This window comes from Amblyomma mixtum, chromosome 4 (assembly GCF_055824585.1).
Source record: "Amblyomma mixtum isolate Tamu chromosome 4, ASM5582458v1, whole genome shotgun sequence".
Classification (NCBI taxonomy): Eukaryota; Metazoa; Arthropoda; class Arachnida; order Ixodida; family Ixodidae; genus Amblyomma; species Amblyomma mixtum.
In genome coordinates this window covers 107,372,488-107,388,136 of record NC_143015.1, presented here as the reverse complement: position 1 = coordinate 107,388,136, position 15,649 = coordinate 107,372,488, and the positions used below count along the sequence as shown (strand labels likewise).

The window sequence follows — 15,649 nt, the reverse complement described above, 5'->3', positions numbered from 1 at the left end:
TGCCCTCGACGGAGGGCCTTTAGGAGTTTATTGTATAAATAATAAATAAGCTTGACGTCACTCGATGTGGATGGAAATACCGAGTGGTTCCTCGGACAACATTTAAAATAATATCACATTATGTTACGCTCAACGCCTACGACTTAAACATGCTAAAAAGCTCATCCTAACGCGCCATGAAAGAAATCATATTGTTTCTGTACGTTTGAAATTTCGTGTCTGTACTTCTTTAAGTGTTGCTTAGAAAGACGTCGATGATAACTTTATGCTAATTTTGCTCTTAGTAAAAATCGATTTTATGGCTCTTTCTGGTTGTGTTGATGCTTGTACGGAGGAAAAATACGCTTTTGTTTCTAACAATATTACATTTAAAAATAAAACATCTTTTCCCGCCACTCGATTCAAACTCGTGAGGTGAAGACCCAAAGGACACCGTGATCGCCGTTTGCACGCGAACAGCTGCGTGACCTAGCCTCAGAGATCCGTGAACACAAAGCTGTCGTCGTCACCGCAGTTTGCTCGCGGAAGAGGCCGGTGGTAGCGATACCCGTATTTTATTTCAAGGCGAAACCCTTGTATGGCTCATCAGCAACGAAACCCGGCGTTGACGTCGTTGACCGCAAAAGTGCTCATGAAAATTAGGTGTGACGTCACCATGGTTCCAAAGAACGGAAGTGAAGTCAACCAAATACAAAATGAAACAGGAAGTGACGTCAGCTGAACCAGAAGTGAACGCCGGAAGTAAGTGGTGTCGTGATTAAAGCGGTGCTTTAAATGAACGTGTATGTCATGTGGACTTTCCTAAAGGCCTTTACCGAAAAGACCTTTGAGACATTAGTTGTAGTTATTAACTAGCACTGACTAGTAAATATAGTTTACTAGTTGCCCACGGTGAGAGACAACGCTTTTGCATTCACAGCACGTAAGTAGTCAAGTGTGCTCCGTAATTTTTAAACCTTCTCTAGCATATAAAAGCTCCTCTTTCATTGAATGTAGATTCTTTGTCGTTAAAACGCGGTAATCTATATACATATAGATATAGGCCAACTTCAGTCTGTCCTCACTGGGGTGGTCAAGCGGCTGAGGAAGGCTAAGTGCGTGCCCATTTGATGCTCCTTCAACTTCGGAGCAGCCAAAAGACAGATTGCGCGAAGTTCGAACTTCGCTCTCATTTTTATTCAGTGGCATGCATAAATATGAGCACCATACGTATCCGAATTACATCACAGCTGAAGGGGAAAAAGGTGGGTAAATTGCTACTGGAAAACGAGTTTCTGAAGCTGAAATTTGTAGTAACATTTTTCAATTACTTCCGTTGACGTAACAGTCGAGGTCAGGAAGCACAACCTACTGAACAATCCTTGTAAATCTCTTTAAAAATGTAATATGTGGTACACGCAACAGGCTTGAGGACCTTTTGTACCAGATGGACCATACTTAGCTGGAACAAATGAACACGCGATTTGTTTGCTAACTAAGCGCCAGCAGGGAGCGCCTTGTATAGGACGCGCGACAGAGCCCCAGCAATGGACAATGCCTCAGCCAAGCAGTGCACGGTGTGGGGCTGTGAAAGGCGCACGAACAGGCACTCAAGTGTCCCCGCTAAGTTTGGTCCACCCTCTGCACTAAAATGCATGCAGTAGTAATACAGTATGCCGGACATGTCTAGATGTCCGACCGGGGAGTTACGTTGAATACAAAAGTAATAGTTTTCAGAGAGCACTCTTCTACGTTTAATATTCACAGTAATCGTTCGAATAGCACCGAACGCATGTTTGCTTTCCGGGGCGGAAGAATGCCGCATCCAAAGGTTCAGTAGACAGCTCTCTTTGGAGCGACGTCGACTGCGTTGGCCACCCTGGAGAAAAAAGAAAGAAAGCGGGCTGTTGCAGTGTGCAGTGAGAGGGAAAGAGTACCCCCAACAACTAGCGATATACAGCGAGAAGTGTACGAACAAAGTTTTCTCTCAATCTTTGATAGGTAGCCGTTTTTAAAGGAGAATTAGGCAATCATTTCAGCAGTTCACGCTATGACGTAACCTATCCCTCCCAATAAGTGGCGCCCCATGTCGACGAGTAAACGAAACGAGGCATTCAAATGGATCCCATTTCGTAGCGAGCGATGTGGATACAGGAGGAAAAGGGGGAGGGGGGCTTGGTACAGCGTTCCGGGGAGTTTAGACAGTGATAAGAAATCGCCTTGGCGTCTTACGCGCTGCAGATGTTGAGGAGCTCAACTGGAAGGAACTGATGCGTGGTTTAATACCCTGCCTCCGTGAGACTTATCCCTTTTAAAAATGGCTTTTAGACAGCCTATAGGCTTCTTATAGACTCTATTTCCTTCTTATAGATTTTCGTTTTGTCTATTCATAGACTATAGACAAAAGTCTACTGAAAATGTGTGGTCATAAATCTATAGGTCGTCTATAAACTGTCTGTAGAATTTGTACTGCCTATAGACTGTTCTCTAGGATTTGTCTATAGAGAGTTTATAGACTTTATAGACAAGTCTTTGGGCAGCTTCTAGACTGTCTAAATTTTTTTAAACGATTAAATGCTGCACGGAGTAGTATTGCTTGTTTAGTGATTTTTTTTTCGTCAGTGCGCTGTACACAGCTGCAGTGCGCAGTAGCCAGCCTCAAAACCTAGGCGAGCAAATGACTCGTCGAGCAATCCTGAGCACCTGCCAGCCACAGCCAACTCCAGTCACAGTAACAGTTTTCTAGTACTGCGATATTTTAGCTCGAAAGCATTCATACGCGTATCAATACCTGCCAAGAATCTGATCTTTGGATCTTGTGCCTTTGCCGAGCAACAGCGACACCAGGGTAGGCAAGAAAAGAAATCATATCAATACCCACGACTGGACGTCGAACCCATAGCGGCGCGAACAAATCAGCATTGAAGGCCGCTGTGCGAGAGCACTTTGCTATCGCCGCAGCCGAACTCGCCTCGTGTTAAAACTGCAACACACTCTCGCGCTGTGCATTGGAGAGCCTCTTCCTCGTCCCCTAATTCTACCCGTGCTTTCGCATCATAATCGGTCTAACCAAGTTAAAACACTGAAACGTTTGTTATGTACCCGCTTTTCTCCATACTTCATTTCATTTCATACTTCCATACTGCCCTCGCCTAAAGACAGAGAAGGCGGTACTGAAGCAAATGGTGCGTGACCATTCCACCCACAGAGAAGCCGCTGCAAAGGTGCGACGACGTCGTTCGCGCCGCCGCCGAAGGTCGTTGAAGGAAACAAATACCTTCGAAGGGAAGACCCCAAGCGGCAGTGCAGCTTGTCCGCCTCCACCGACAACAGATCAGGAAAGCCCGGCGACCGGTGACTCACGACCAGCTGCCTCTGATACCATGTGGCCACCACTACCAAAGCCTAGAGCGCGCACTGCGTCAGGTACGTTGCCGCACCCCATGTCTGCGACACCTACGACTGATCTGGGCAAAAGGCATGATTCCGACCATGGCCAAGATGTGCAAATGATTGCAATCCTCACGTCACTGATGAATGTCATGTGTGATCTGCTGTCCAGCTTAAGCACACCAGCAGCACACAACGCTGTGCAAGTACTGGACGCGCTACAGCCAGTTCTTGCAGCTCTACAATAGAAGACACCATGGCTCCCCCGGAACTATCTTTTCGGAAGAAAGTCAAGCAAGCTATTATTTTTCAGTGGAAGGCCCGTGGGCTCCAGTCCCGGATTTCAGACACAACCGCTTCCCATTCTGGTGATCTGTGAACCGAATCTGCCCAACATTTAGCGATTATCTCCGCCCTTTCACAGAGGGCCCGTGGCCCAACCTCGGCCCGTGGCCACAACAGCCGACTACCTTCCAAGGCTCACAAGGCACTGTTTTGTCTTTCCGAGAGACTGCCTTGCTTGCTAGATTGTGACTTTGTCTCTCATTTCCTTCTCTCTTCCCTTTTTATCCCCTCATTCCCTTCCCCAGTGCAGGGTAGCCAACCGGAAACCTTTCTGCTTAACATCCCTGCCTTTCCCCCTCTCTTTATCTCTCGCTCTCTCTCATTTAGCTTTACCACGCGCAGCCGCCCTAGAAGGTTGTTTGTTTATTGTTTGTTTATTTGGGTTTAACGTCCCAAAGCGACTCAGGCTATGAGAGACGCCGTAGTGAAGGGCTCCGGAAATTTCGACCACCTGGGGTTCTTTAACGTGCACTGACATCGCAAAGCACACGGGCCTCTAGAATTTCTCCTCCATCGAAATTAAGCCGCCGCGGCCGGGATCGAACCCGCGTCTTTCGGGTCAGCAGCCGAGCGCCGTAACCACTGAGCCACCGCGGCGGTGCTAGCCCTAGAAGGCATCAAAGTTGCTGCCACCCGGTGTCACTAGCGCAACAAGCACAACTTTTTCAATTACCTTTCTGGCGTCGTCCGTGAAATGTATCTAAGCTGTTATCTAGAGTCTCCTTTTGAATGTTTATCATCTCTTATCAACATCTATTTAACATCTCTTATCAACCCATTCAGCTTCATGCCGTACATAAGGTTGCCTTAATCTTAATTTCTGTTCCCCACTCTGACTGCAAATGGTCATATTGTTACTCCTCTGGAACGTCTTTCTTCTTCCTGCGCTTCTGTTTTATAATCTCTGCATTTATTCAATGCCCATTGTTATCTGATGTCTTTTCTGTTATTTCTCTTGCTCTTATACTTGCTGTTTCATGCCTTTTTTGTTAAATTATGCCCGCTAACTATTTTATAGCTTATTCATTGCCGCAAATTACACTAAAAGGTTTTAACTTGATTGTATACTTTTGTTCCGGCTCCTATGCCAAACTTGTGCACTTTTCTTATGTATTCCTGATGGGGGGTCCCCCAGACAGTTTTCGCTTTGGGACCTCCTACTGTACTAACTTTTTTATGAAACTTACAACTCGTTTGTATTTCGTTTTAATAAACCTTCAAACCTTGAAACCTTCAAAATATGAACTTTGTTAATTGCTATTACTACTCAAAACTATAAGCCGAGAATCACTGCGAAAGCCAATTAGGCGAAGATCACTGGACGTGTTTTCAGTATGCCGCGAACCTGCTGATTGTGATGACAAAGTTGTCAGCGGAAGCCACCATAGAGTTTCTTACTATTACCTAGAGGGAAAGCTGGCGGCCCGTCTATGGGAGTTTGCATGGCGGCAATTTCCTCACTGGCGTCCCAGAACCCTCCTCGCAGTGCCGCCCCTCCTCCTCTTTTTTTCTTTCACGGCTGTTGCGCTCTTCGGTCTATTCCTCCGGCGAGTATGCCTCCGCGCACCGCCGCCGCGAATCTGCGCGTTTTCTGGACCACCCGGTCTGTGTTCTTTAATATTTTTCATGTTTTATAGTTTAATTTCTTTATTATTTTGTTTCTTTTCATATTTGCATTTTTTTATTTGTTTTCTTTCACTCACGAAACCCGTGCGTTCACTAGATGTGCCTTTTCTCTAATATTTTTCGTGTTTTATGATCTAATTTCTTATATTTTTGTTTCTTTTCATACTCGCAATTTTTTCATTTGTTTTATTTCACTCACGAAACCCGCGCGCTCACTTTATACCCCTGTCACACAGGCTCCATAAGGCTTCTTTATTATAAAGGCGAGCGAGCCGGTAAAGGTAGCATTATCTTAAGTACCGGTGTCGGTGCTACACGGCGCAGAGCCGACCTTCAGCTGCTTTCTTCTCGTGCCACCAGGGGGCCAACACTTTCGGTTTTGTTTGCATGTTTGCGACAAAAAATTATGTTTAGTTAGCATTTTTATTTTTGTATTAGTTATTTTTGCACCCAGAATGTTTTTTTTTGCAAACTCAGGCAGCGGTCCAATAGCACAATTTATAAAACGACGTGTTTTAGGTAAATATAGCCTTGTTCGCGTCTATCCCAGCCACCATGGACCACTTTGCTTGTTTTGTTATTCATGCGCCTATCCGCCAGTGTCTGCGGTGACATCGTGCCAAATTTCCGCAGTTCTAACATGTTTTTAAATATACCAAACGTTTATTGATGCTGACCATGAGAAATATTGTGTTGCTCACTGGGAACAGGATGCTCCTTTAGCTCGCTGAGGGAGATCGCCGCGCTCCCTTATATAAAGCTTGCTTTAGCGAAACGTCCTTTAACTTTTCCGTGTGACATCTCGCGCAACTCCCTTAATATAAAGAAACATTACCTTTAAGGACTTTAACGTGCCCGTGTGACAGGGGTATTACTCTTGCTCAAACCGTGTTCGTTGCGCAATGGCAGCGACTACCTTTGAAGTGCCAAACGCCCTGGTTCGATTCCCAGTCTCAATAAAGTGTTTTTTTTCTTCGCCGGAACTCGAACGCACTTGTTAGCATTCCCTGCTCACGACAGTATGAGGCATTAAAGGATTTCGCCTTAATAGAGCGATTCTGCTCGTATTTTCTTTCACAGCTGTTCTGCTCCTGGCGAGCTTCTAGGGCGGCCGGCTCGCGCACTACCTGGTTTTCTTCCGTGATATTCTCTCGTATTACCGAGATGGACCACTTTGCTTGTTTTGTTATTCATGCGCCTATCCGCCAGTGTCTGCGGTGACATCGTGCCAAATTTCCGCAGTTCTAACATGTTTTTAAATATACCAAACGTTTATTGATGCTGACCATGAGAAATATTGTGTTGCTCACTGGGAACAGGATGCTCCTTTAGCTCGCTGAGGGAGATCGCCGCGCTCCCTTATATAAAGCTTGCTTTAGCGAAACGTCCTTTAACTTTTCCGTGTGACATCTCGCGCAACTCCCTTAATATAAAGAAACATTACCTTTAAGGACTTTAACGTGCCCGTGTGACAGGGGTATTACTCTTGCTCAAACCGTGTTCGTTGCGCAATGGCAGCGACTACCTTTGAAGTGCCAAACGCCCTGGTTCGATTCCCAGTCTCAATAAAGTGTTTTTTTTTTCTTCGCCGGAACTCGAACGCACTTGCTAGCATTCCCTGCTCACGACAGTATGAGGCATTAAAGGATTTCGCCTTAATAGAGCGATTCTGCTCGTATTTTCTTTCACAGCTGTTCTGCTCCTGGCGAGCTTCTAGGGCGGCCGGCTCGCGCACTACCTGGTTTTCTTCCGTGATATTCTCTCGTATTACCGAGACAAACGAAGGGAATACGCACCCCCCGCTCCGTCCCTCACCATAGCGCAGGCTGCACATTGGCGACAACTACAAACCCGGACTGCTCTAATACCCAATACTGCTGCATGCCCGATACCCAGACCAATTCTCGTCATCATGCAAACTTTTGCGGCAAACCAGGCGCCCCTACGATTTACATCATTGGCAGTAAACGTTTCCGCCACCACCTACGTGTTCATGCGTCAGCACATTGAGAGGCGCGCTGACCAGGCCGCGGTCCAGAAGACGCGCAAATTCGCGGCGGCGGTGCGCGGAGGCAGACTCGCCGGAGGAATAGACCGAAGAGCGCAACAGCCGTGAAAGAAAAAAAGAGGAGAACGGAGAAAACCAGGAGGAGGAGGGGCGGCGCTGCAAGGAGGGTTCTGGGACGCCAGCGAGGAAATTGCCTGCATGGCGACCCCTCGAGACCACTTCAGCCACCATGGGCGCTCAAAGCATCATGGGGCGGTGAGCTACTTGTTGCGGAACTGTAACTTTTGGCCAAAAAATCTTTAAAAAATAAAGCTGTTTGATAACTACAAACATCCTAACATTCAATATCTTGTCTAATGATTGCAACAAACGAGCAGAAAAGCATTTAAGTGCAAAGTTCGCCCAAAATAAGAGATGACTAGCTTTCCTATTGGCCAAGTGATGAACACTAAAAAAAAACAAATATTTCGTGCTCAACAGGCGCGTTTTTAAAAAGAAATATTTTTCAAGAAAAATTTAGTTGGCTAATTACTTCAAAAGGTTTTTTAATAACTTTTTGGAAAAGTGAAACCTTTTATTGGCGTCGTGTGTCGTCGCGTTTTCACTACTATGGGGTTTGCCCACTGCGTTCGCGCCAAAGTCGTCTGCGCACACACGACCAGCGTTTTCGGAATGAAACATCTCAGTAGTGCCACTTCATGTTCCTGAAAAACTGCGACTGTCTCGCAACAAGTAGCTCACCGCCCCATGATGCTTTGAGCGTCCATGGTGGCTGAAGTGCAGCGCCGCCAGCTTTCCCTCTAGGTAATAGTAAGAAACTCTATGGAAGCCACGAAGCTTTCGAAGCTGGTGATGCATGCAAGAGCATGGTGGCACCAAACCAGCCTGCATGGCTTGCAGGTAAAGGATATAACCTATACGCCTTTTCGTAAACTGTGGCGGCCTATGGGGAGGGGCAGCAATTCGTCTGCTACTGGTTGAAAACAAACGCACGTGGGAGACGCAGGCGCCATCTGGTTCCGCCAGGAACCAGCTGCGCTTGCGAAGTGGCAAGAGTGTGCTTCACAGCTGTCGCCATCTATCGCATGTACGTGTTACTAACATGAACTGCGCTTGCGCAAAAGGAGTTGGCGGCTTTGTTTTCAACCAGTGGAGCTGGTGGTAAAGAGGCGCGCATGCGCAATGCGGCCTTGTGAAAAAGGCGGATTCACTGCGTACGTAAGCTCGCAACTTTCTTACTCTATGGGTCGGACGCGGTTCTCCTCAAGCTTCTTGAGCTGCCTGTCCTGGATGTAGAGGATGAGTGAGTCCAGGAGAGAGAAGAAGGACATTCCCAGCCATATGCCCACGTAACCACCGAGGTAACCGAACACCTCGATGAACTGCGAAGAAGGAAAAAAATTAGGGGTGATGAATTTGATTGATGCGGAAGAAATGCAATAGCATGTTTTTTTTAACTCGGCAGTCAGTTCCAGTTCTGATCATATTCCAGTTCTGAGTTCATTGTCTTGCACTCCCCAATATATTCCAATTCTGATTCTCTTCGAATTTCTACTACGAAACTAGGCAAAATGAATCACATTCATAGATCGAGACGAGTCTTCATACCGCTATCAGCGCAGTCGCGCAGCGGTTAAGTAATTTCACCACTGCACTGGCAGGTGACTTTTGAAGCGAAAGCTTCACTACGGGACCTCGGGCTTCGATCGCGGACCGTGTATACTTGACCTTCAGCTGGTTAGAGGTCAAACTATGAAAAAGAGAAAAGAAATTGAATCAATGACCATGACTGGGAGTCGAACCCCCGGCTGCGCTAGCAGATCTCATTTAAGGGCCGCTGAGCGAGACCACTAGGCTATAAATTACACAGCGAAACTCTACCTGCCAACACGTGGCTCGATAGGAAACACATTTTTGTGTCTTGTGTAAACTGCCGTTTTTGCAATGTGCCTGAAACAATTTAACATTGTTTTATAGACCGCAAAGACGCGATTTTCCTTTGGGATGAGCTGCAGAGGACGCTACAGAAAGATTTTCTCCTAAATTCCTACAGTGTGCGTTACCTTGTTGTTTCCCTTCCTGACTCGAAACCCTATGATATGGTTCTTCTGATTGGACTTCATAGCCTTTGGAAAACGCTCATGCAAGACCGCAACGTTGGACCTGTTGTTTAGCCCAGAATTCATTTTAGCGCAATGCTGCTGCAGGTAACGGACGTTTACGAAGGATTGGAGTTTCGACCAGATTGGTTTCCTTTCCTGATGCGCTGTATATCCTTGCCTGCCTTTTAGTTCTGTTATGTTTTCTATCAAGGTTGTGCCACGTAGCCGCTACCTAGGTGCTCAGTAAATGTTTTTGTGTACACACACACACACACACACACACACACACACACACACACACACACACACACACACACACACATATATATATATAAGATAGTCACCAGAAATTGAAAACATAACAGTATTTAACTCACGACGTTTCGGATATATATATATATATATATATATATATATATATATATATATATATATCTGTAGCGCCCGGCGACGCTATAAAGCGCCGGCGCTGAGATCGGCGTTACAGCGCGCGCTAGAGGAAAATAAAGACGGACAGCGCGTGCTCGTGGCGCACGCCCGGCACGGGCAGTTCGGAACTAGAAGCCTGCCACGCTGGTCGTCTCTCTGTGGTGCTCCGCTGCGACCTCCGTAAACCCCGCAAAATCCTCAACAGTGGTGACCTGGCGAACCGTGCCTTCTATCTCAGCGGCGTTCCAGCATGGCGTACTGGCAGCACCCAAGTTTCGACCCGCCGCTCCCAGCGTTCCGGCCTGCCGGCGTCGGCGGGTGGTTCGCCCAACTGGAGGCTGCGATGTACCTGAACGGCATCACCATCCAGCCGTTCAAACACGAAGTCCTTTGTGACATCCTCCCGGCCGACCTCCTGCGTCGGCTCACCTACTCTGCTTTCGGCGGCCGGCCATACGATGAGCTGCGTGCGGCCGTCTTGGCGTACTTCGGCGCCTACTACGTTCCGCCGCCGCTCTACGACGCAGCGGACCCGTTTTCGCCGCCGCCAGCCTCTGTCCCTGGACCGGCCTCGCTCGCGCCCACGCAGCCTTCATCAGAAACCGGCCCGCCTCAGCAGCCCCTCGCCGCATCGCCGCCACTCCCGTCCAGCGTCTCCAGCCCGGCTGTCTCTCTCGACGCGACACCAGGTGGGATCCGCACGAGCTCCGCCTCGCGTCCTGCTCCCACTACTATCCGACCCGCGTCTCTGGCTCTGCCTCCTTGCGCTTCAGTGGCGTTGTCGCCAGAGCTTCCTGCAGCCAAAGACGACTCTGCGGCAGCAGCCGTGCCGAGGCTTCCGGCATCTCCATCTACCTCGTCACTACCGCCAACAGCTCTGCAGGCCTCTTCTGTGAGGTTGAAGCCGTCGCCCGCTGATGCTAAAGAGCCCTCGACAACGACCAAGCCTGCTTGTCACACTCCCAGCCCCTCAGAAGGTCCGCAGAGCACTACTCGTCATCAGGAGCAGGATGAGAAAGCCAACCCGATGACAGCAGTAACAAGCACGGCGATCACCTCCAGCCCCACTTTGCCTGAAACAGTTCCTGACCCAGTGTCAGCGCTTGCTCTCACGCCCGACCATGCCCACACGCGCATCAGCACTGGCCAGTCGCTCCGGACGGCCACTCCCGCTTTACCCCAGCACCTGGAATTGAACCCAGCAACTTCCTCCGTCATCACCACAGCTGTCACCGTTGTCTCGTCGGTCACACCTGTGCCAACCCTAGTGGCCAAACCGCACTGCTCGCGCCCTACATCAGGGGCACCTGAGCCATGTAAGCCAGCCATTTCCACCTATTTGGACGACTTGAAGCTGGCGCTACAGCAGCGACACGACACCACGCTAAAGACCACATCTGTCCACGGAGCCGTTTCGACCGCTCCCTTGCTTGTGACGGCGTACTCTGTGTGCCAGCTTCCCGCCGACATCAGCTGCAACGGTCCAGCACCAATGACACTTGTGCCAGCGGGCAGCACTACAGTCGGTGACGGCCCCACCATGGCCTCCATTGCCCTAATATGCTTTGTCAGCTCGGCACCCTGCATCATTCGCCCATTGCGCAGCAGCCAGGCTCGTCCACCTGAATCCGCGCCCTCCACCCGATGGCTCTTCCCGGACCCTGACATGAACTTACCGGACCCTCCCTCCATCGCGTGACCTCCATCTGTACCCCGTCGGCGCGTACATTTCGCCGTTCCGTCTAGGCGGGGGGCCCTGTAGCGCCCGGCGACGCTATAAAGCGCCGGCGCTGAGATCGGCATTACAGCGCGCGCTAGAGGAAAATAAAGACGGACAGCGCGTGCTCGTGGCGCACGCCCGGCACGGGCAGTTCGGAACTAGAAGCCTGCCACGCTGGTCGTTTCTCTCTGGTGCTCCGCTGCGACCCCGCAAACCCTCAACATATCCTTTCTGTACTACGCTATCACCGCAGCCAACACGCCTCGTGTTAAACTGCACCACACACTCGCGCTGTGCATTGGAGAGCGTCGTCTTCATCAGCTTCCGTCTGCTACGTCCCGCGGTACTGCCTGCTCACCGTCGTCTTCTACGTAGCACAAATTCGTGCTTTCGCTCCGATTCGAGTGTAGCAGACAATCACAGTAGTTTTTTTTTTTTTCAAACACAGCCACCGGTAGGGCTTGTGAGACACAGGTTGCTTTCCCGGGCAATGCAAGAAGGAGTAGCTCCCGCAAGCTTCATTTTTGCACAGACAATCAATTCTTCGGTACGATGTATATTTTGCACATAGGCCTGCTGTTGTTTGAGACGCTTTTTCGTTAGTCGTTTTCATTTTTGCTGAGTCATTCTTCGTCCGGCGTCTCCCTCCTCTCACCTACAGGGAGACAGAAGCAGGGGAGAGGGGGACGATTGATAGGTGGCCGGTGAAGAGCGGCAAAGCCCATTAACACCACCTTGTAGGTGGCGGCTTTAAATAGACGCCGACCCCGCCTGACCCCGCCGCCGACCATGAGGGATGTAAGAGCTTGAAAGACAGGTAGAGCAGTCAACGGACAGAAAAGCGGACGGATGGACAGACAGACAGACAGACAGACACAGACAGACAGACAGACAGACAGACAGACAGACAGACAGACAGACAGACAGACAGACAGACAGACAGACAGACAGACAGACAGACAGACAGACAGACAGACAGACAGACAGACAGACAGACAGACAGACGGTCAGACAGACAGACAGAGAGGTGGACGGACGGACAGACAGACAGAAAGACAGACAGACAGACAGACAGACAGACAGACAGACAGACAGACATATAAAAAGAGGTGGACGGACAGAAGGGCAGACAGATTGGCGGACAGACAGACAGACAGACAGACAGACAGACAGACAGACAGACAGACAGACAGACAGACAGACAGAGAGACAGACAGACAGACAGACGGACAGACGGACAGAAAGACGGACAGACAGACAGACAGAGATACTTTCTGTAATAGGGTCAAGCAGCAGCTCTTCGTAACCTTGAAAGAAAACGCTCGCATTGCATCCAAACGACGGTCAGCGTCGAAAAATTTATGCGGTAATTAAGAGCTCGCAAGCAAGGCAGAAATACAGTAAATGTAGTGTGGTGTAGCTTCCTTCGCACAAAAAAAAATTGCGGTTTTGAATGATGAAGTTGAGGCCCTGAATAAGAACACCCCAAGCACAATGTCCATCCCTCTCCACCTCGGTTTTTCTGCAGTACAGGTCCCCAAACATCGTGTGTCTGAGTTCGCGAACACACAGAAAACACGTGGCGGTAGCGCTCACCGTAAACTTCTTGAGATGTTGAAGAATTGTGTGTTTCTCGCTGGCGAATAGCAGGTTGATGGTGAACAGCTGACTGCAAATAAGAAACAAAAAACACTTGACTCATTTTAAAGCATAGGCCTTGTCTTCCAGGGGCGCGCAAATATAGGTCAGTCTTGGAGTTGGCGGTTGGGGGCATCCTATTTGAACCATGTATTTCTTCGCGTTTTATGTTGAAAAAAGGGGGTTCAGCATAGTTTTCCTATACAGAATTTCTCGCTTCGGGTCGCCTCCCTCCCTCCACCTCCCTCTATAATACAGTCCCTGCTCTCTCCACACATGTTTCGCGCACCTTCATTCTATAAAAAGTGCAAAGACACGTCGGCCATATTTTGTAACGAGACATTTCCAGATTCTCTTTTTTTGCCTTTTTCTCAATAACAGCCGCCTTCTGTGACGTCAGGGATGACAGCTATGCGGTGCTGATCATTTGCTTACAAGATAATCTTTAAAACTGCGGCCGCAGACCTGCGTTATAAACTCTTCCATCAAATACCTGCAGATGTCAAAACTCCTGCTGTTCGGACTGTTGCGAGCGAGTGCAAAGAGTTCTCGCAACCGCTTCCCCCATGCATGCGCCAAGTGCCCAGAACATTTCAGCGAACAACATGGCGCCTCTTCACGACCTATAATCGAACTCCACCTACCTCTCTGGGCGCTTGGGAGTAGTATCCTCGTAGTCCTGAAAAGATGTTAACCCACTTTTAAAAACTTCTTCAAGAGAGCAACGTTGTTGGAATAGAAAATATTTTACCATCATTCACTGGTGAACAGTATGCCCGGTAAACTGATTAGGCAAAGAGTGAACACTGCTGACGCCTCATCGTGGAAACGCTCACTGCTGTGCCTGCCACTTTCTCCATATGAAGTGCATGTCTCCAGAAAATTCCCAGACTACGTTAGGCTCTTCGACAGTTTCCGAGAACACTTAACAGGGTCAGGAAGCGCGAAAATTGCAGTAATTTTGCCTTATGACCAGGCAAGAAACACCTGTTGAGAGTTTGCCGTCGGTGTCACTCTCAACAAAACACGCAGCGAACGCTGAACCAGGAATGGGTGTCTCTGACAGGCAGGCGCGAGCTCACACTGTCTTTGGCCCTTAAGTAAATCAAGATACTAGATGAGGAGTACAGCACCAAACATCGAGATTGGTGGCCACAAATTTTTTTTCTCATTTTCCGACATGACACAATGCGCATATAATTTACTGGGGACTATATTTGCCGGTGATGTTTATCTGCACGTTCCAAACATTCTGTAAACATGCAGGAACGTCGTTTGGGCATAACGTGACTCTGAAAGATTTTTTGGCCGTTGTTTCTCCACGAACTCGTAAACGTCGTGAGCTTCAGCAAACATCTTGTTGGACGTAGTTGAGTGCACAACTTTTCGGGGCGAGGATTCCTGCTGCTGACGAGTTAATAATACACATTTCGTCACTTACCGTTTCCTCTGCGTCATCGTCTTCCACGTTTTCCTTTTGACCCTGAGCAGTTATCTGCACCTCGTACGTTATCTCTCTGCAAAGAGTCCAAGCGAGCGCAGTTCCGAAGTTATTTCAGCGATTGCTGAAGCCATATGTTCACAGGTTTTTTAAAATGTTTTTCCTTCGTAAAGTTCGCCGCCTGACCGTCTAGATAGCAGCGTAACGATGATAAGGAAAGGCTCACTTGCAAGGCTGACGGCACTTTTTCAAGCACTTCTTGGTGAACTTTTGGGACACGTCCACTTCGGCGCATTGCCCTGCGGAGGAAAAAGGAACAATAACTATTTATGAATCAGCTGAGGATGTCGCATGCAGCTGAACACATTGTATTCGGCAGTGAAAGATTGGCACAACCTCTTAGGGCCTAGGGACAAACAGCGACAGTGATCGTGGTGGCTAAAGCCTGTGCCAGGAGTTCAGTGAGTAACGCTTGCCTCAAACCTCAGTTTACCATGGAAAGGGAGAGGAAGAGAGAGGGAGAGGTCTTTAATGAAAAACAATTTTAGACGGCGTGTATATTCGTTGCCATGCTACTCTGCGTAAAGATGAGGGAATGGGGGAGTAAAGATGGAAGAAGGGTGGTAGAAAAGAGTGCGGTCATTAATCATGGATGCTGACAGTTTGTTTTTGCCTTTATCTTTACCGCCTTTCTTCTAATGTACAGTCGGGGACAAAAGTCTCCAGACCATGTGTTCCTCAAACGAAGCTTATGGCTCTACTATCAGACAGCGGCTGGAGACCACACTTGTGGAGATGGAAGGTAAATTTTTGTTCTTTCATTTCTACAAGTGCGGTCTCCAGCCGCTGTCTGATAGTAGAGCCATAAGCTTCGTTTGAGGAACACATGGTCTGGAGACTTTTGTCCCCGACTGTACATTGCAGAAGGGTCCAGTAGCGCAAATGAATGTGAAAAATGAAGCTCATCTTCC

At 48.6% G+C, this 15,649-nt stretch overlaps 1 protein-coding gene across 1 annotated transcript in view; it reads right to left on the bottom strand.

The window, feature by feature from the left end:
- Positions 1-1,751: 1,751 nt before the first annotated feature.
- LOC149347744 (uncharacterized) overlaps positions 1,752-15,649 on the bottom strand; it is an 85,250-nt gene continuing 71,352 nt past the window's right edge. The window contains exons 11-16 of the mRNA XM_089585665.1: positions 14,905-14,977; positions 14,679-14,754; positions 13,882-13,916; positions 13,196-13,268; positions 8,588-8,730; positions 1,752-1,858 (exon numbers count right to left, since the gene is read on the bottom strand). Coding sequence (XP_089441791.1) covers positions 1,813-1,858; positions 8,588-8,730; positions 13,196-13,268; positions 13,882-13,916; positions 14,679-14,754; positions 14,905-14,977 — 446 coding nt within the window. The 3' untranslated portion in view covers positions 1,752-1,812. The remainder of the gene's footprint in view (positions 1,859-8,587; positions 8,731-13,195; positions 13,269-13,881; positions 13,917-14,678; positions 14,755-14,904; positions 14,978-15,649) is intronic.